The following is a 20,045-nucleotide window of genomic DNA, read 5'->3' on the forward strand; positions in this document are numbered from 1 at the left end:
AAACCAGTGTATTAGATAACTTTGCCACTTATTTGTAAAGCACATTTGTTTTTCCATTATAAAAGTAATAAATTTTCTTAATAGATTCCAAAAAATACAGAACAATAAAAGCAAAAGAATTTAGTCATGGCTTCACCATATGAAGATAATAGTGTGAATATCTGATACAGTTCTTTGAATCATTTATAAAATTTTTATATACCAGAAAATTCATTTTTGGGGAGTATACAGATCTAGGAGTTTTTTGCTGCCTGAATGTATTTTGTAATCACCATAATGGATGAGATAACAGAACAATCCTAAAACCCTAGAACAACTCCCTAGTGCTACCCCTTTTGTCTTCTGTCCTAACCCCTGGTAACCACCCATCTGGGTTGTTTTGTTTGTTTGTTTTGCTGCTACTGAGTTGTAGGAGTTCTATCTATATTTGGGATACTAGACCACATATATGGTCTGCAAATGTTTTCTCTGCTCCATAGGCTGCCTTTTTATTCGGTTGTTTCCTTGGCTGTGCAGAAGCTTTTCAAGTTTGTGCAGTCCCATTTGCTTATTTTTTGCTTGTGTTGCCTTTGCCAATTCCAAAAAATCATTGCCGAGACCAATGCCAATTCCTTCTAGGAATTTTATAGTTTCAGGTCTTACATTTACATCTTTAATCCATTTTGAGTTAATTTTTGTCACTGGGGTGAGATAGGGGTCCAACTTCATTATTCAGTTTGCATGCGAATATCCAGTTTTCCCAATTCTGTTTATTGAAGAGACTATCTTCTTGGTGTCTTTGTCAAAAATTGGTTGGCTCAGGGCCCCTGGGTGGCTCAGTCAGTTGGGCGTCTGACTCTTGGTTTTGGCTCAGGGCATGATCTTGCAGTTGTGAGATCGAGTCCCGCAATGGGCTCTGTGCTCAGCGTGGAGTCTGCTTCAGCTTCTTTCTTCCTCTCCCTCTGTCCCTCCCTGCTTGCCTGTGTGCTCTCTCTCCCTCTCTCTCTGAAGTGAATAAAATCTTTTAAAAAAATTGGTTGGGTATACGGGCATGAGTTTACTTCTAGACTCTATTCTGTTCTATTGGTCTATGTGTCAGTTTTCAATGCCAGCACCATACTATTTTGATTTTTATTGCTTCGTAATACGGTTTGAGATAAGGAAGCGTGATGCCTCCAGCTTCGTTCTTCCACAGGATTGTTTGGCTCTTCAGTCTTTTCTGGTTCCATATGAATTTGAGGATTGTTTTATCGATTTTTGTGAAAAATGTCACTGCCATTTTAATAGGGGTAGCACTGAATCTAAGATGGCTTTGGGTAGTATGGACATTTTAACAATATTAATTCTTTCAATTCATAAGCACAGACTATTTATTTGTGTCTTCTTTGATTCATTTCATCGATGTCTTGTAATTTTCAGTGTACTGATCTTTTATCTCCTTGGTTAATTCATTCTTAGGTATTTTATTTTTTGATGCACTTATAAATGGGACTATTTTCTTAAACTCTTGTTCAGCTAGTATATTGTTAGTGCATAGAAACACAAGTGATTTTTGTGTGTGATTTTGAATCCTGCAACTTTACTGAATTTATTAGTTCTAAAAGTTTTTTGGTGGACTCTTCAGGATGTTCTGTATAAAAGATCATATCATCTGCAAGCAGAGACAATTTTTCTTCTTCCTTTCCAATTTGGATGCCTTTTACTTCTTTTTTTTTCCCATTCTTTTCAAAGATGTTTTATTTATTTTCTCTCATCTTTTTTTTTTTTTTTTTTGCATTATGATAAGTGCCCTCCTGACTCCCCATCATTGACCTCCCTCTGGTGACCATCAGTGTGTTCTCTAGAGTTAAGAATCTATTTCTTGGCTTGTCTCTCTCTCTTTCCATGTGTTTGTTCGGTTTCTTAAATTCCACATATGAGTGAAATCATATGGTATTTGTCTTTCTCAAGACTGACTTATTTCACTTAGCATAATATGCTCTAGGTCCATCCATGTTGTTGCAAATGGCAAGATTTCATTCTTTTTTATGGCTATGTAACAGTCCATTGTATGTATATACCACATCTTCTTTATCCATTCTTTATCCAGCTGATAAACACTTGGGTTGCTTCCATATTTTGGCTATTGTAAATAATGCTGTAATAACCACTGGGGTGCATATATCCCTCTGAATTAGTGTTTTTGTATTTTGGGGGTAAATACCCACTAGTGTGATTACTGGATCATAGGGTAGTGCCATTTTTAATTTTTTGAGGAACCTCAGTACTGTCTTCCACAGCGGCTGCACCAGTTTGCATTTTCACCAATGATGTACAAGAGTTCCTCTTCTCCACATCCCAGCTGACATTTGTTGTTTCTCGTGTTTTTGATTTTAGCCATTCTGACTGGTGTGAGGCGGTATCTCATTGTGGTTTTGATTTTCATTTCCCTGATGACGAGTGATGTTGAGCATCTTTTCATGTGTCTGTTGGTCATCTGTATGTCTTCTTCGGAGAAGTGTCCTGTTCATGTCTTCTGCCCATTTTTAAATTGGATTATTTGTTTTTTGGGTTTGAGTTATATCAGTTCTTTATATATTTTGGATGCAAACCCTTTATCATATATGTTATTTGCAAGTATCTTCTCCCATTCCATAAATTGCCTTTTAGTTTTGCTGTTTCCTTTGCTGTGCAGAAGCTTTTTATTTTGATTAGTTTATTGCTTTTATTTCTCGTCTCAGGAGACATATCTAGAAAAATACTGCTACGCCCATGTCTAAGAGGTTACTGTCTGTGTTCTCCTCTAGGATTTTTACGGTTTCAGGTCTCACATTTAGGTCCTTAATTAATTTTGAGTTTATTATTGTGTATGGTATAAGAAAGTGGTCCAGTTTCATTCTTCTGCACGTGGCTGTCCAGTTTTCCCAGCACCATTTGTTGAAGAGACTCTCTTTTTCCCATTGCATTTTCTTTCCTGCTGTGTTGAAGATGTATTGACCATATAATTATGTGTTTATTATTTTTTTAGAGATTTTACTTATTTGAGAGAGAGAGTTGGGGGGGAGGGGAAGAGAGAGAAGGAGAAGCAGGCTCCCCACTGAGCAGGGAGCCCTACTCGAGGCTCGATCCCGGGACCCTGAGATCATGACCCAAGCTGAAGGCAGACACCCAACCAACTGAGCCACCCAGGTGCCCCTAACTGTGGGTTTATTTCTGGGCTCTCTATTCTGTTCTATTGATCTATGTGTCTATTTTTATGACAGTACCATACTGTTTTGCTTACTACAGCTTTGTAATATAACCTGAAGTAAGGTATTGTGATGCTTCCTGTTTTGTTTTTCTTCTCAAGACTGCTTTGGCTATTTGAGGTCTTTTGCAGTTCCATACAAATTTTAGGACTGTTTTTTCTAGCCCTGTGAAAAATGCCATTGATATTTTGATAGGGATTGCATTAAATCTGCAGATTGCTTTAGATAGTAGAGACACCTGAACAATATCTGTTCTTCCAAACCATGAGCATGGAATGTCTTTGCATTTCTTTATGTTATCTTCAGTTTCTTTCATCAGTGTTTTAGAGTTTTCAGAGTACAAGTCTTTTACCTCTTCAGTTAGGTTTATTCCTAGATATTTTATTGGTTTTGGTGCAATTTGAAATGGGATTGTCTTCTTAACTTCATTTTCTGCTGCTTCATTATTACTGTATAGGAATGCAACAGATTTCTGTACATTGATTTTGTATCCTGTGACTTTACTGAATTCATTTATCAGTTCTAGTAATTTTTCAGTGGAGTCTTTATAGTTTTCTATATTTAGTATCATGTCATCTGCAAATAGTGAGAATTTTACTTCTTCCTTACCAGTCTGGATGCCTTTTATTTCTTTTTATTGTCTGATTGCTATGGCTGGGACTTCCAGTACTGTGTTGGATAAGAGTGGTGAGAGTGGACGTCCTTGTCTTGTTACTGACCTTAGGGGAAAAGCTCTCAGTTTTTTCACTATTGAGTATGATGTTGGCTGTGAGTTTCTCATAGAAGGATTTATTATGTTGACCTACTTCGCAGTTATTTATTTTTGTTGCCTAATTTTTCTGGCTAGAACTTTCAGTATTATGTTGAATTGGAGTAGTGAGAACCTTTGTCTTATGCCTGATCTTAGAGGAAAAGCTTTCACTCTTTAACCATTGAGTATGATGTTAGCTGTGAGCTTGTTATTTATGGCCTTTTTGATGTTGAGATATGTTAATTCTATATCACATTTGTTTGGCGTTTTTATCATGAGATGATGTTGGATTTTGTCAAATGCCTTTTCTGCATCTATTGAAATAATATGTTGTTAATCTTTCCTTTTTTTTAATGTGATGCATCATATTTATTGGTTTGCATAAACTTAACCATCTTTGCATCCCAAATCCTGCATGATCATAGTTTGTAATTCTTTTAATGTGTTGTTGAGTTTAGTTTGCTCATTTTTGGGGAAAATTTTTGTATCTGTATTCATTAGGAATATTGGCTTGTAGAGTTTTTTTTTTTTTTTTTTTGTGGTGTCATTATCTGGTTTTGGCATTAGGGTAATGCTGCCTTGTAAAGTGACTTTGGAAGTTTTCCTTTGTCTTCAATTTTTTTTGGAAGATTTTAAGAAGGACTGGTGTTAATTCTTCTTCAATGTTTGATAGAATTCACCAGTGAAGCCATCTGGTCCTGGACTTGTGTTTGATGGGAAGTTTTTTTGCTTACTTATTCAATCCCATTACTTGTTTAGGTCTGTTCAGATTTTCTATTTCTTCATGATTCACCCTTGGCAGATTGTATGCTTCTAGGAATGTCCGCACTTATTGTGGGCTATCTAATTTGTTGTTGTATAATTGTGCATAGTACTGTGTTATGATCTTTTGTATTCTTATGGTGTCTATTGCAATGTCTCTTTGATTTCTCACTTTATTAGAGTCTTCTTTTATTTTTTCCTTAATCTAGGTAAAGGTTTGTCAATTTTGTTTATCTTTTCAAAAAAACCTGCTCTTCGTTTCATTGATCTTTTCTATTGTTTTTCTGGTCTCTTTTAATTCATTTCTACTCTGATCTTTGCTATTTCTTTCCTTATGCTAGCTTTAGGCCTAGTTTATTCTTCTTTTCCTTTTTCTTTGAAGTGTAAAGTCAGATTATTTGAGAACTTTCTTTTATCATCATGTAAGCATTTATTGCTATAAAATTCCTGCTAAGAAATTTTTATTGAAACCCATAAGTTATTGCATGCTGCGTTTCCATTTTTGTTTCTCTCAAGGTTTAAAATTTTTTTAATTGATATTTCAGAAGTGTGTCATTTAATTTCTACATATTTTTAATTTTCTAGTTTTCATCAAGGTATTGATTTCTAGTTTCATTCCACTATGGTCAGAAAAGATACTTGGTATAATTTTCAATCTTATTAATTTGTTAAGACTTCTTTTGTGACCTAACATATGATCTATGCTGGAGAATATTGCATTTGTGCTTGAGAAGAATGTGTAGTCTGCTGCTGTTGGATTGAATTCTCTCTATATATCTGGTAGGCCCATTTTCTCTAAAGTATAGCTCAGTTCCAATATTTCCTAATTGATTTTTCTCTCTGAACAATCTATCCATTGTTTAAAGTGGGGTATTAAATTCCCCTATTAATGGACTGGTCTCTATTTCCTCACATCTGTTAGTATTTGCTTAATAAGTTTAGGTACTGTGATGTTGGGTACATATACATTTACAGTTGTTATATCCTCTTGATGAATTGACTCCTTTATTATCACTTAACGACCTTGTCTGTTCTTACACTTTTTGACTTAAAGTCTATATTGTCCAATATAAGTATAGCTTAGCTACACCTCTCTTTCAGTTTTCCATTTGCATGGAATATCATTTCCCGTCCCTGCAATTTGAGCTTCTGTGTGTCCTTGAATCAGAAGTGAATCTCTTGTAGGCAGCTCTTGTTTTAAAAATCCATTTATATACTCTATATCTTTTGATTGCAGAATTTAATACATTTACTTTTAAAGTAATTTTGAAAAGCAAAAAGACTAATGTCATCTGATTGTTTTCTGGCTGTTTTGTGGTTCCCTTGTTCCTTCTTCCTCTCTTCCTTTGTGAACTGATGATTTTTCCTAGTGGTATACTTTAATTTCCTTTTCTTTATCTTTTGTGTATCTACTGTTGGTTTTTGGTTTGTGGTTACCATGAAATTTACATAAAACATCTTTTAAGCTGATAACAAGTTAATATCAATCACATGCAAAAACGCTTTTACCCTCCACTCACACTGTATGTTTTCCATGTCACAATTTATCTCTCTTTATACTGTGAATCCATTACACATCTAAGCAGCTATAGTAATTTTTAATGTTTTGGGGTTTTAATTTTTATACTAGAGTTAAGTGATTCATACACCACCATATTACAGTATTAGAGCATTTGAGTTTGACTATATACTTACTTTTACCAATGTGTTTTATAATTTCATATGTTTTCCTGCTTCTAATAAACATTTTCACTTCAGTTTGAAGAACTCTTTTTAACATTTCTTGTAGGGCAGGTCTAGTGGTGATGAACTCCCTCAGCTTTTGTTCATTTGGGAAAGTCTTTATCTCGCCTTCATTTTTTTTTTTAAAGATTTTATTTATTTGAGAGAGAAAGAAAGAGAACAAGCAGGGGGAGCAGCAGGCAGAGGGAGGGGAGAAGCAGACTCCTCACTGAGCAGGGAGCCCGATGCAGGACTTGATCCCAGGACCCTGGGATCATGACCTGAGCTGAAGGCAGACGCTTAACCAACTGAGCCACCCAGGCACCCCTCAATTTACTAATTCTTTCTTTGATGGTCCCAAGGGTAGAGTTTATTTGGTCTACTGACTCTTTCACTTGAATGACTACAGAATTTCTATCTGGTCCTTTTTCATAGCCATATGTTCTATTTTCATTTCCAATATTTTTTTTTTCCTTCATATATGCTTATTTATTTAAAAAATCTTTATCTTTCAAAAAAGAACCCTAAATACATTTATATTAAAGTCTGTTAGGCTATAATAATTTCACCTAGAATGAATTAATTTAATGATAGGTGATTCTATTGGTAGACTTTCTTAGTATTAATTATTTTGTGTTTTACAATTTAGTTCATAGGATGACCAGGATGACTACAAGTGGGAGGTTTCTGGACTCCCTTTTTTCTCTTCTCATTTCCATTCTGATGGTTTTGTACTTTTTACGATTGTGACCACCTGCCTCTCCTTTCATTCCTACACCTCGTCTCAAACTAGCTTTTCTATTGGTACTTCAGATGACAAAACAAAATTTCATATTCATCATTTTAAGATAAACAATCTAACATGATGTATAATTTATTGTCTTGTCTTTAGGTTCACAGGGAGAAGAAATAATGGAATTTGAGGTATTTCTGCCTGACAAATAAATCAGGCAGTTTGTTTATCTTAGGAGTTAGCAATATCCAGTTGAATCACTAAGTTCAACAACAAATTAACATGCAATGCTTTGATATTAAAAGTTAATTTCTGGGGCACCTGGGTGGCTCAGTCAGTTAAGCATCTGCCTTTGGCTCAGGTCATGATCTCAGGGTCCTGGGATCGAGCCTGGCAACGGGCTCCCTGCTCGGTGGGGAGTCTGCTTCTGCCTCTCCCTCTGCCTGCCACTCTCCCTGCTTGTGCTCTCTCTCAAATAAATAAGTAAAATATTTTTTAAAAAGTTAATTTCCCGGGCACCTGGGTGCCTCAGTTGGTTAAGCGACTGCCTTCGGCTCAGGTCATGATCCTGGAGTCCCAGGATCGAGTCCCATATTGGGCTCCTTGCTCAGCAGGGGGTCTGCTTCTCCTTCTGACCCTCCCCCCTCTCATGTGCTCTCTCTCTCTCATTCTCTCTCTCAAATAAATAAATAAAATCTTTTAAAAAAAAAGTTAATTTCCCATGATTCACTGTATCAATAACTAATGAAGTACTGTATGGTGACTAACATAACAACAACAAAAAGTTAATTTCCATAGGAAATAACATAAGACTTTGTGATCAAAGATATCTTAAGTAGAACTTTTACAAATAATTTCAAAAGGATACTTTAAGAGTTAACATCACACAAACTGGTCAAATCTGTACTTTTGGTAAATATTTTTAGCTCTCATCTTTATTTAACAAAGTTCTTTTAAATACATTCATGTTCACTATTTTGTGTCTTTTTGGTCCCTGCACCAAGGATCTCTTCATCTGTTCCAAGTTCCTTTAATCAGTAACAGCTAATTGGGAAGGCTTACCATTCCAGAATATTAGAATAGATTACATTTGTTAGAACTGACTCAAAAAACACATATAATAAAGAAATCTAAGACTCCATAAAATAATTTTTACAATATTAGTCTTTAAAAAGTAAATGAAGCTACAACCTACAGAAGTTCCTGGTGCATGATGATATGTGTAATACAGATCCAGCTATATGTCTGGTGGGCTCAACTGGGCTGAGACCATAGTTTCAAGGCTTTATCTTTGTTCTTCTGTCTTACTTGTGTTAAAGCTTCCTTAGAAACAAGAATCAACTAGGAATCGAATATACTTCAGTCTCTTTTTGCTGAAGTAAGAGTACTGGAATGTGCTTTTACCTTTAATCTCACATTTTAAAAGATGGGCCTTTTAATTTGAGCCCAACCATAAAGAGTTTCAAACTAATTTTTTAAGGGGGGGGAGGGCAGAGGGAGAGAGAGAATCCATCTCACAACCCTGAGATCATGATCTGACCCAAAATCAAGAGTCAGACCCTTAATTGACTGAGCCCACCCAGGTGTCTCTCTTTTTTTAAAATTTTATCCAGAGATTTATATTGGCTCTGACAAAGTATCTGTGTTTTTTTTTTTTAAGTAGGCTCCACACACAGCAAGGGGCCCAACATGGGGCTTGAACTCATGACCCTGAGACAAGACCTGAGCTGAGATCAAGAGTCGGACTGAGCGGCTGACTGAGCCACCCAGACGCCCCCAAACTAATATTCTAAAGTAAGCATGATTATGACTGCTTCCCCCAGAACTTACCTATATGTGGATTGCTTTCAAATAATTCATGCACAAGGTTGTCAAAATCGTAGGTCACTCTGGCAGGAGTATCAGGCTCGTGGCTCGAATACAGTACTGTGTCATCTTCATGCTCATCCTCACGCTTTAAAGTTCCTCCAAACGCCCAAGTAAATGCAAACACGAAGAGCTTTTGAAGCATAATTTTTAATTTATCAGGATTCTTCTCCAGATACCATGTATTTTCAGCTCTGGGGCAGACACATGTGGAAGGGTGAGAGTTAAAATTTTTAGAAGGAAGTTCAGTGATTTCAATATCATGTCAAAGTTTCATTATTAAAAATTGTAATACAGTTAGGTGTTGACATAAATGTTTTAAGGTTAATGTACAATTTTCATTGATAAGTCATGTAAATTATACACTGCTACTATTTTTAAGGTACCATTTGTATAAGAGATTTGTAGTCAATCTTTATTTCATTTATTTAGTACAAATGATTCACTTTTATTTATTAGATCAGTTTATTAGTTGAGAGTTTACCTATCTTTTGGGAGAGGATCTGGTCTCTCTGTACAAAAACATAAGTGAATAGTCCCTCACTCTGTATTCCTCTCAACCAAGTTCTAGAGGCTGATCTAGTTCTACCTGGCTAAAGCCAGGCCCTGTGAGTCTGAGGAGAGTCTCGTCCGGTCTGGGCCAGCAAGGTCACCCTGGTCTATGGACCCTGAGGCTCTCTAGTGACAGCGTTGATGCTGATGGACTGAATGAGAGGTTTGAGCTTGATTTCAAGGCATTTAAAATAGTTCAGGATTTATTGGCAATCCTGAATGTCCAATGCACATGTACCATTCTATTTAAAATTTCTAGTCATGTGTGATAGTTCATTCAGCAAATATTTACTGAATTCCTACTATGTATCAGCTCCCCAGGACAAAGTGAACATGACCCCTTCTCTCCACAAGAACATGAATGCTAAGCCACGATGTGAGTAAGGAAGGCAGTCACACGTGCTGGGCGCCTCGGTGGTAGAGGGGACTGCGTCAGCCTGCGGGAGGCAGGGACAGCCTCCGGGGAGAAGTGACAGGTGATCGGGGACGTGAAGACTGAGTGAGATTTGGCAAAATGTAGGAGGATTAACATTTCCAGCACAAGGAACACATGTGCCACGACCAGGAAGTCAAAGGATCAAGGCTGGTTTGAGGAACTGAGACAAGAAGCTGGAGTCGGTGCAGAGGTCGGCTTTCATGCTCTACAAGGCTTCTGTCCTTCCATTCTGAGTGTAATGGGAAGGCATGAAATGCTGATAAAAAAGAAACATTCTAATTTGTTATTTATTTATTGTAGTGTATGTTTCTTTAAAAACCGAACATCTGCGGGGCACCTGCGTGGCTCAGTCGGTGAAGCCCCCTCTGCCTTCAGCTCAGGTTATGATCTCAGGGTCCTGGGATTGAGTCCCGCATCGGGGTCCCTGCTCAGTGAGGAGTCTGCTTTTCCCTCTGTCTCTCCCCCCTGCTCATGCTCTCTCTCTCCCTCTCTCTCTCTCTCAAATGAATACATTTTTAAAAACCTTAAAAAAATTGAACGTCTGCATATAAATACCAGGAGACAAGTACACGCATATTAATCGCAGTAGAATTTGTCATAACAAAAACTGAAAACAACATATATGTCCATCAACAGGTTTATACAATGGACTAGTAGACAGCAGTGAAATGAAGAATCTCTACATGCACAATGAATTAATCATAGAACACTGAACAAAAAAATGTAAGTCACCCAAGAACACAGTGATTGCATTAAAGTTTGAAAACATGTAAAGGTGAAAAGTACGTTGTTCGGAAATGTACTGATAAATACAAAATCCAGGCTGGTAGTTACCTCAGATGATGGGATGGCATAAGATCTGGAGAGATACACAGGGGACCTCAAAGATAAATCACAAGTGTTTTCTAGAGCTATGTGGTGTGTACAGGGATGTTTGTATACCGTTTGTATATTGCACATACTTTACAAATATTCTTTTATGGCTACTCACCATTTAACAAAAATTTACAATAATGTATAGCTGTCATGTTGAGAATGGACTAGAAGAACTGGGAAAACCAACTGGGAGGCTCTTGCAACAGGACAGGTAGGAAACAGTGAAGGTTTGGGCAGGATGCGGACAGTGAAAATGCGGACAAGAGGGGGAATCAAAGAGGGAGTTGACAGAGTAAAAACCGCATTTAAATGTTCTGTCATTTATTTTTTTTTTCAAAGATTTTATTTATTTGACAGAGAGAGAGAGAGAGGGAACACAAGCAGGGGGAGTGGGAGAGGGAGAAGCAGGCTCCCGGCTGAGCAGGGAGCCCGATGCAGGGCTTGATCCCAGGACCCTGGGATCATGACCTGAGCCGAAGGCAGATGCTTAACCAACTGAGCCACCCAGGCATCCCCAAATGTTCTGTCATTTAAAAGAAAATGTGACATGAATGTGTCAGGGCCTTGTAATGGGATGCAGGAAGGCCTCAACAGTGGCTCTATGTACCAGGCACTACTGTAGACATGTAGCACATCACATAATTATTCTAGTTTTATAAATGACAAAATCAAAGCTTAAAAATATTTAGTAACTGGCTCAACATTTCTCAGGTCATAAATGGCAGATTCATGAAATAAATTCATGCCAATTTTATTCCTTTCTCAAATATGTACAGAGTCTGCACAGATGTATTCATATTATCCAATTTACTTAGCATCAAAATCTGGTGAACTCGCATTAGATACACAAGGGCTCTATTTAAGCTGCAGTAAGATAAATTTAAGTGAATTTTGATATTATAAGTCACAAAGGTCCTGGTTTATTGACGGGTAATCCTGAGCTTGCTTGAGGGTCTGTCACTTAGTAGGTACTTAAACAGTTGTCTGTTGAATGAAGGTAACTGACCTCTTTTTTATACTCTTGAATTTGACAGAAACTTTTGAATGTGAAGAACTTTTCTCCTCAGTTGAAATGTCCTTCAAATCTTCACCTAAAAGGGAAGAGTTTTTTTTCACAGTGAACAACAGACCCCAAATTTACCTGGTAACTTAGTGAGGTTTAACCTTCAACATTGTTTCATTTGTGAATTGTCACAGAACATCTTTCTTTCATGCATTATCACGTAGGTACCTTATCAGACCAAAGTGGGAGTTACCTTTCTAAGAGAAGAGGAGCAGAGAATGTACCTGCAATTGTCTGAAGTGATTCTAATCTATTTAAAGCATAAATCGACATACTTTTTTCTTCATTCTATTCTAGCAACTTTTTTGTAAGTTGGATCGTTCCAACATGAAAACTTTAGGACATTCAGGTAACTACCTCCAAAAGTGGTGTACATTACAAACTAAATAGTAAATGGGTCCTAATGAAGTGAAGGATTAGAAAAGAAAGCTATGTAATTTCAAATAATGAATTTACTAAAACAAACATCAAACAGGTGCACTTTAGGCAGGTTGTACCCATGTCCCTCCTACCCCTGTCACCCACCTGTTCTGTCCGGTCATGCACGCCACAGAGGAACAGAGAGAGTGAGCGATTACTCATTCTTCCTTTTAGCTTATTTTCTCTTTTATAATGTTTGTTTTCTTTATATTAAAATAATATAGGCTTCTTGTAGAACCTATCACTCTATAATTCTACCACACATAGGTTAACAAATGATTAAATGTTGATGCATTTCATTATGGTCCTTTATATAAATACGTAATATTTAAATAAAGTATTTTAAAATTTAAACCCAAACCAAAAGTGAAGAAGAGTTGGCTTCTCATCCTGCTTTTTAAGTGTGTCTTCGTGTCTCCCACTGAAACGTGACATGGCTGCACTATGCTGTTTTATAATAAATAACTTGCTGTTTTATAATAAATAACGCTGCTATAAAACTCCTTGTGCATAAATCTGTACACTTCTGTGATTATTTCTTTATAATGAATTTCTAGAATGAGAGATTCTAGGGCAAATACATGGATATTCTTGACATATATTGCCAGATGGCTCTCCAAGAAAGGCTGAATCAATTTATACCTTGAATAGCTTCTGTGAGAGTTTATATGTTAATACATTCTAGCTGTTGATGTGTTTTCCCCATTCAAAAATCTCTGTATTAGATGAAAATTTTATGCCATTTTCAAATAAATGCTCTTTTCATTATCTGTAAGGCTAAACATTTTCTTAAGAACTTTAAGTTTCATTTATCGGAAATTTTCGTAGTTGTGAGAAGACCCCTGTGACCAGGTGGCGTTTGTACTGGCCTCCCCTCTATCCTTCCAGCCCCTTGTGCCATATGCCACAGACACAACTGGAACTCAACAGTTATTTATAAACCAGTGAGTTTTATGTTATTGTGCCGGATTCACAGATAAATGTTACTCTTGGAGCTATAGGGTCTCTCTTTGTGTCTGTCTGTCTGTTTATGTGTCTGAACAGATAGATATATGCCGTGTATGGATAACATTTTTCTGTATCTAGATGATATTGTCAAAATTAATTTATAAAAGATCTCTATTAATTGGCTTAAAGAAAAATAAGCTTTAATATCAAGAATGAGCTTATGTGAAACTAAAACTTAATTTTCTTTCATCTGCTAAAAAGAAAGTTTTCTGGGACTATTGATTTGTTCTTGATAGGATTATATGAGGTTTTTCTTTTTTCTTTTCTTTTTTTTTGAGGTTTTTCTTTACCTTTTAAGTAATCTGCCTAGAAAACAATGATTGCTGTTTTACCAAAATAATCTACAGGGATTCATGTTGTTTTTATCAGGTCTTTGATTACTTAAGAAAACTGAGTCTTCTCTAGTATAAGAGCTAAGTTTTTTAACAACTATGTAACTTTTTGTATTTGCCTCAATTCTTTGTCACTTTGGTTAAATTAATAACTAAATATGAATTTCACAGTGATACAATCCTCTTTGATCAAGTATTTTAAAACTTTGTGAAATTTCTGATAAACTTCCCCCAAATCAAATTCTAAAGGAAGTCTTTTTGACTTTGAAATAACTTTGAGATTTTCAAGAAGGTCCCTGGACAAATTCAAAAGATTTACTATCTCTCCCTATAAAAGAGAGATTTTTCAACTAATTAGGCTTATTTGAAATATTAAATTACACAGAAAGCATTCTCAAATAAAAGTGATACTAAATTTTCTTTAGGTTATATATAAAAAGATGTATGTTATTAATGTAAATATTCTAAAAATTGTATGAAATTCCTACAAATCTGGTGTCTTAGTATAATGTTATCAATCATTTAGTTATTTTTAAATTAAGATATCACAAAAATAATCAAATCTCCTTGTCAATTGCATTATAATGAACTCTCATCAGATCTTTAACCAGAGCTGTTTTTAAGTCTTTTGTCACTTAGACAGTTGTTTTCCTCTAATGCTTCATGTTCCAGAAGAGCTGCAGAAAAGACTACTGAGGACAGGGCTCTGATACTGAACTAAGAATTTACAGAACTCTAACAAAAAAACTTACAAATTCATAAAACCGATACCAAAAGATCAAGATCAACAACAATTAATTACACAGAACTAAATGAACTGATGAGGATGGTTATAATTTTTATGACTTTTTGTTTAAAATATTTTTGGTTCTTTTATGTTTTGTTTTTTCTGACTTAAAACCCTTTTTTATAAATTGGGAAAATACAATTAAAATCTGAAAGACAACAGAAAACTGTTGAAATGGTAAAAGAAGGAAAACCATGAGAATAAAACTTTATGAAAAAAAGCAATTTTTTCCTTTTATTTTTATCGTATTTATATGAAAAGATGGATGTTAACTGAACCTAGTGTAGTAATCATTTCACAATAGATGTAAATCAAACCATCATGCTGTATGCCTTAAACTTATTCAGTGTTGGATGTCATTATTTCTCAATAAAATTAGACAATAAATGTCAAATCATCAAAAAAAAATTTTTTTACAACGATTGTGGATTTGACAATTTCCTATAATTCTGTCAGTTTTTGATTTAAGTATTTTGAGGGCATGTTGTTAATTGCATAAATGCTCATAACTGTGTACTTTCTTATTGGATAGTTACAATTACACCAACACAAAATGCCCCTTCCTTTGTCCCTTCAATGTTTTTAGCTTACAACTCCTCTGGCCTCCTATTACTATTGCCAACCCATATATAGATGAATATGTACATATAACACATATGTACAAGTACAGCTAATGGTTTTCTTATATATCTTTCCCATTACTCTTTCTTTAATAAAGATTTTATTTATTTGAGAGAATGAGTGGGGGGGAGGGAGGAGCAGAGGGACAGGGAGAAGCAGACTTCCCGCTGAGCAGGGAGCCCGATGCGGGGCTTGATCCCAGGACCCTGGGATCATGACCTGAGCTGAAGGCAGACGCTTCACCGACTGAGTGACCGAGGCGCCCCCATTACTTTGTTTTCGATCTTCATTTCATTATGATTTAAGTGTGTCTTTTATAGTAGGGTTGAAAAATCAAATTTGAGAATCTTTATCTTCATCGCAATCAGTGACATATTTGGTATTGTTTGTCATTTTATTTGAAGTGTTTAAACACGCTGTTTCCCCCTTTTCTTAAATTTCATTATTTTGATCACTGTTTCTGTTGATCTGTTTTACCTCCATAGTACGAGTTGTACATTTCACAAAAAATACTCATTGTACAATAGTCACAGTATATAAAAAGTATAAAACCTGAACAGTAAGTGTTTTTTAAGACTCCCTCTGGGTTGAGCTATGAAGCATTCCTAATACATCCACAGACCTCTGTCTGCAGATTTCAGGTCACATTCTAGCTGTTTCCTGCAGACATTGCTACGAGGCTGAAGTTGTTGTTTATTACTGTCATGAGCAATGAAAATAATTTCAGTAGTATGTATCCCTAAAATGTATACAGTTTCACTTTATAGGATTTTAAAAATCTATATATGTGGTGTCAAATGTATGTACTTTAACAGTTTGCTTATTCTACTCATTAGGTTTGTGGAGCATCATGTGTGTTGATACATGTAGGTTTTAATCCATATACTTTATACATTCTGGCTAATAATATTTTGTTGGTTATATGTGTTACAATCTGGGGCTTGTCTTTCAAACTTTTGATGCTTGAGAAACACAGTCTTAGTTTTTCTATAGAAAAATACACCAATCTTTTTCTGAAATTTTGTATCTTAGAAGCCCATCATTGATTCAATATCATGAACACATTCTATTATATTTCCTTCTAAAAGTTCTCCAGTGTCATTTTTTTTCAATTAGTCACTTTAATCTACCTGAGACTTACTTTGTTTTTGTGTATAATGTGAGGCAACAAGCTCTTTTTTAAAAAATATAGTCAATCCAACACAATTTACTAAAATGTTTATTCTTATTGAGCTGTTGAGCTACTTTTGTTATTTATTTTGTCTAAATCATCTCTGTTTTTCATTAATAGTTTTTCTCAGCCTATATTATACATTAGATTGTTTTCTGGCTTCCATTTTTGTTGTTGAAAAGTCTCTTGTTAATCTAGTTATGATGCCGTAGTAGGTAATCTGTCCTTTTTCTCTACCTTTCAAATGTATTCTTGTCTTTGGTGCTCTGTAGTTTCATGACGGTAAATGTAGGTGAGTGCTTCATTTTATTTGTCTTGCTTGAGATTTGTTTCACCTTCTGTACTGAGAATACATCTATTTTACCAGTTCTGGAAAATTCTCACCAATTTACTTTTTGCATATAGCCTTTTCCTCATGATTTTTCTGGAACTTCAAACAAATGTATGTGAGAATTTCCCTATCTTTGTGCCATCTTTTTTATACCCTGGTTTGCTCACTCCCTTTTCAGCATTAGATAAAACTAAGTCAGTATTAGCCCATCCGCTCAGTTTTCCGTTCAGTGACTACATGTGTTATTTTAGAAGTTATGTTTGGTTATTTTTTGTATTGTTGAATAAATTTTGTTAGTCTCTCAAAGTGCTCCTGTATTTACATATATGTTATGTAATGTATAAACTTACATATTAAATAAACGGTCCAAATGCTCCACCTGAAAGCCAGGGACCATCAGATGATAACAAAGTGACAACCAAATATAGTCTGTCAACAGGAAAGGCACTTCAAATGCAAAAACACAGGTTAGAAGTGAAATGATGGAACGAAGTATAGCAGATGTTGATAAAAAAGCAGAAGTGGCTTTGTTAATATCAGGCAAAGTAGATATTAGAGAAAGGGTAATTGCCAGAGATAAAGAAATAATTAACCAAGGATTCAATGCACCAAGAAGAGATAAGTCTAAATGTATGCACCTAATAACAGCTTCAACATACACAAAGGGAAAACTTACAGAACTGAAAGGATACAAAGACAAATCACAATTGCAGTTGGAGATTTTAATACTCCTTTTTCATTAACCGATAGAATATGGAGCAAGAAACTCAGAAAAGATAAAGAAAATTTGAGCAAAACTATCAACTAGACTAAGTTGATATTCCTGTTTTCAAGTACACAGGAACATTTACCTAGATAGATAACTTCTGGGCTATCACACAAGTCTCAATAAAAGTAAAGCACTAAAATCATGCAAAGTACATTTTACAACAGGAAAAATTAAACTAGAAGTTAATAACAATAACAAAAGACATCTAGAAAGTCCCTAAATATTTGGAAATAAACTCCTCCACATTCCCAACCATAGGACAAAGAATAAATCACCAAGGAAATTAGAAAATGCTTTATTTAAAATATTTAATAATCTCAATATATGCAGAAAAAACTAAAAAAAAGAAAACACTATCCATGATAAAGAACGTCTGTGAAAGAAACCTATAGCTAAAATGATACTGAAATGGTGAAAAATGAATGATTTCTCCTTCAGATTGGGAGAAAAAATGGTATGTCTGCTCTCAAAACATCTATGAACTTTATATTGGAGGTCCTACCCAGTACAATAAGACAAATACAAGAAATAAAATGCACACTGATTGGAAATACAATACTCATGTCTTTATCAGTATAAAATATCAATTGTATTTCTATGTACCAGCAATAAACAAATGGAAATTAAGATTTTAAAACTTAATTTTGTATTAATTTTGAATTCTTGATTGCCAGTTCAGTAAATTGAACCTTGGTCAAGAGTCCCTGTTCCTTTTATTACCTGGCCCTCACAGGCCCCACTCTAATGGAAGGGGAGCATGAAGATGCCTTAGGTTTCTGGATATCAGTATCAGTCAGACCCTGTGTCCAACAGTTCTAAAAACCGTTGAGTATCCCTCTCTCCCTAGTGTAAGTTACTCAAGTAAATGGCTGCAGTCTCCTTTGGAGAAGGAGCAGTGTAATTATTTTTAGAAATACTTCCCATGATATTGCAGAAGGCCCCAGCCTCCTCTTTATTCAGTGAGTTCTGGGCCTGAAAGCTGGTTTGGGTTTGGAAATGGGCAGGGGGTCCTGACTTACTATTGAGGCAGCTATCCTCCCCTCCTGATCACTCATCTTGGACTTTTGCTCATGATACAAGCTGATGGTACCTAGTTGGTTGCCCATATATTTTGCCCCTAGGGATGCTACATTCTACTAATAACTTATCTTAACATATTACTATCTAATATATTAGATACTATCTTGTATCTTATTATCTACTATCTGATCTAACATCTAATACAATCTAATATCTAATCTAATATCTAATATATAATACAATCTAATATATTAGATACTAATATCTTACTATCTACTAATAACTTATCTTAATAACTCTGACAATCATCTCTGCTTCCCCCACCCTTGCTTGGCTGAATTCTTCTGGTTTCTGGCGGTAAGCGCTACATTAGGCCTTCCAGTGAGACTAGTTCAGTAATGGTCGCCCCTGCTGTCTGCTCTGGTCTCCAGAGCCACCAGCATTGAACCTATTAGTAACACACACTTTGGAGAATTGAGCCTGGGGGGGGGGGGGGGTCAGTATTTGGGGTGATGTCTGCTCAGATGCTTCCACCCTGAGTGTCAGGGTTGGTCATTTTCTAAAGTGTGGCCACTCTGATGACCAAGTCCTGGCCTGGAGCTTTCATTTCCCTTCAGCTGAAGGATGTAAAGAATTTCTCTGTATGCTTACCTGGGAGGCCTCCCAAGAGGGGCTGCTAAAGTATCTGTGATTACCGATTTGCTTATTTAACACTTAGTTCTTCTGTCTGTTGTTTATATATTTCCCCTCTCTCTCTCCCTCCCTCCATGTGGCTGTGTAGGTATCATAATCTGGAATATATACCTCTAAATGTTCTGAATAGGTCTTAGTCTTTTAATTGCTTAAGACAATTTTCATGCTAAAATAAAATTTGGGCTGATATTTTAAGTTGACAGCTTGGCTTTCTTTTCATTTACATTATGTACCTTATTTCTACCCCTTATTCCAGCCATTCCATGTCCACCTTTGTAAATAATAGATTGAGATATAATTCATATAATATAGAATTCCCCCTTTAAAAATGCACAGTTCAGTGGCTTTTAGTATAATCAGAGTTGTGCAGACAACACCACTATAATTTTAGAATGTTTTCATCGCTCCAAAAAGAAACTCTACACCCATTAGCAGAACTGTCTATTTCCTCCTTCCCGCCAACCTCTAGCAAGCACAACCTACATAAGATGCACATATTCTGGACACTTCATAGAAATGGACTCATACAGTGTATGCTCTTTGTGACTGGCTTCTTTACCTTAGCATAATGTTCTCAAGGTTCATCCATACTGTGCATGTGTTTCATTTCTTTTTATGGCCCAATAATATTCCTTTACCCATTTAACAGGCTTGTTTCCACTTTTTGGCTATTATGAATAGTGGTGTTATAAACATTTGTGTCCAACTTTTTGCATGGACACATTTCCATTTCTTTTGGGTGTATTTTTTTAGGAGTGGAACTGCTGGGTCAAATAGTAACTATGTTTCATATTAGAGGAACTGCTAAACTGTTTAACCAAAGTGGCAGCTCCATTTGTATCCTTTTGATTTAATGATGATACTTGTAGAGAAAAAGTTACTATTTGTTTGTTTTAAAATTGAATCAGTTTCAAAAAAGAGAGAGA

The 20,045-nt window shown here is 35.6% G+C and overlaps 1 protein-coding gene across 1 annotated transcript in view; it reads right to left on the reverse strand.

Annotated features, from left to right (window-relative positions):
• The window catches only part of DNAH14 (dynein axonemal heavy chain 14), a 341,596-nt gene that overhangs the window by 124,710 nt on the left and 196,841 nt on the right, over positions 1 to 20,045 (reverse strand). The window contains exons 44-45 of the mRNA XM_064595530.1: positions 11,911 to 11,995; positions 9,005 to 9,234 (exon numbers count right to left, since the gene is read on the reverse strand). Of these exons, the coding sequence (XP_064451600.1) occupies positions 9,005 to 9,234; positions 11,911 to 11,995 (315 nt within the window). The remainder of the gene's footprint in view (positions 1 to 9,004; positions 9,235 to 11,910; positions 11,996 to 20,045) is intronic.

Source organism: Mirounga angustirostris, unplaced genomic scaffold, assembly GCF_029215605.1.
Source record: "Mirounga angustirostris isolate CCGP_5_RB_7025 unplaced genomic scaffold, mMirAng1.0.hap1 SCAF_6, whole genome shotgun sequence".
Lineage (NCBI taxonomy): Eukaryota > Metazoa > Chordata > Mammalia > Carnivora > Phocidae > Mirounga > Mirounga angustirostris.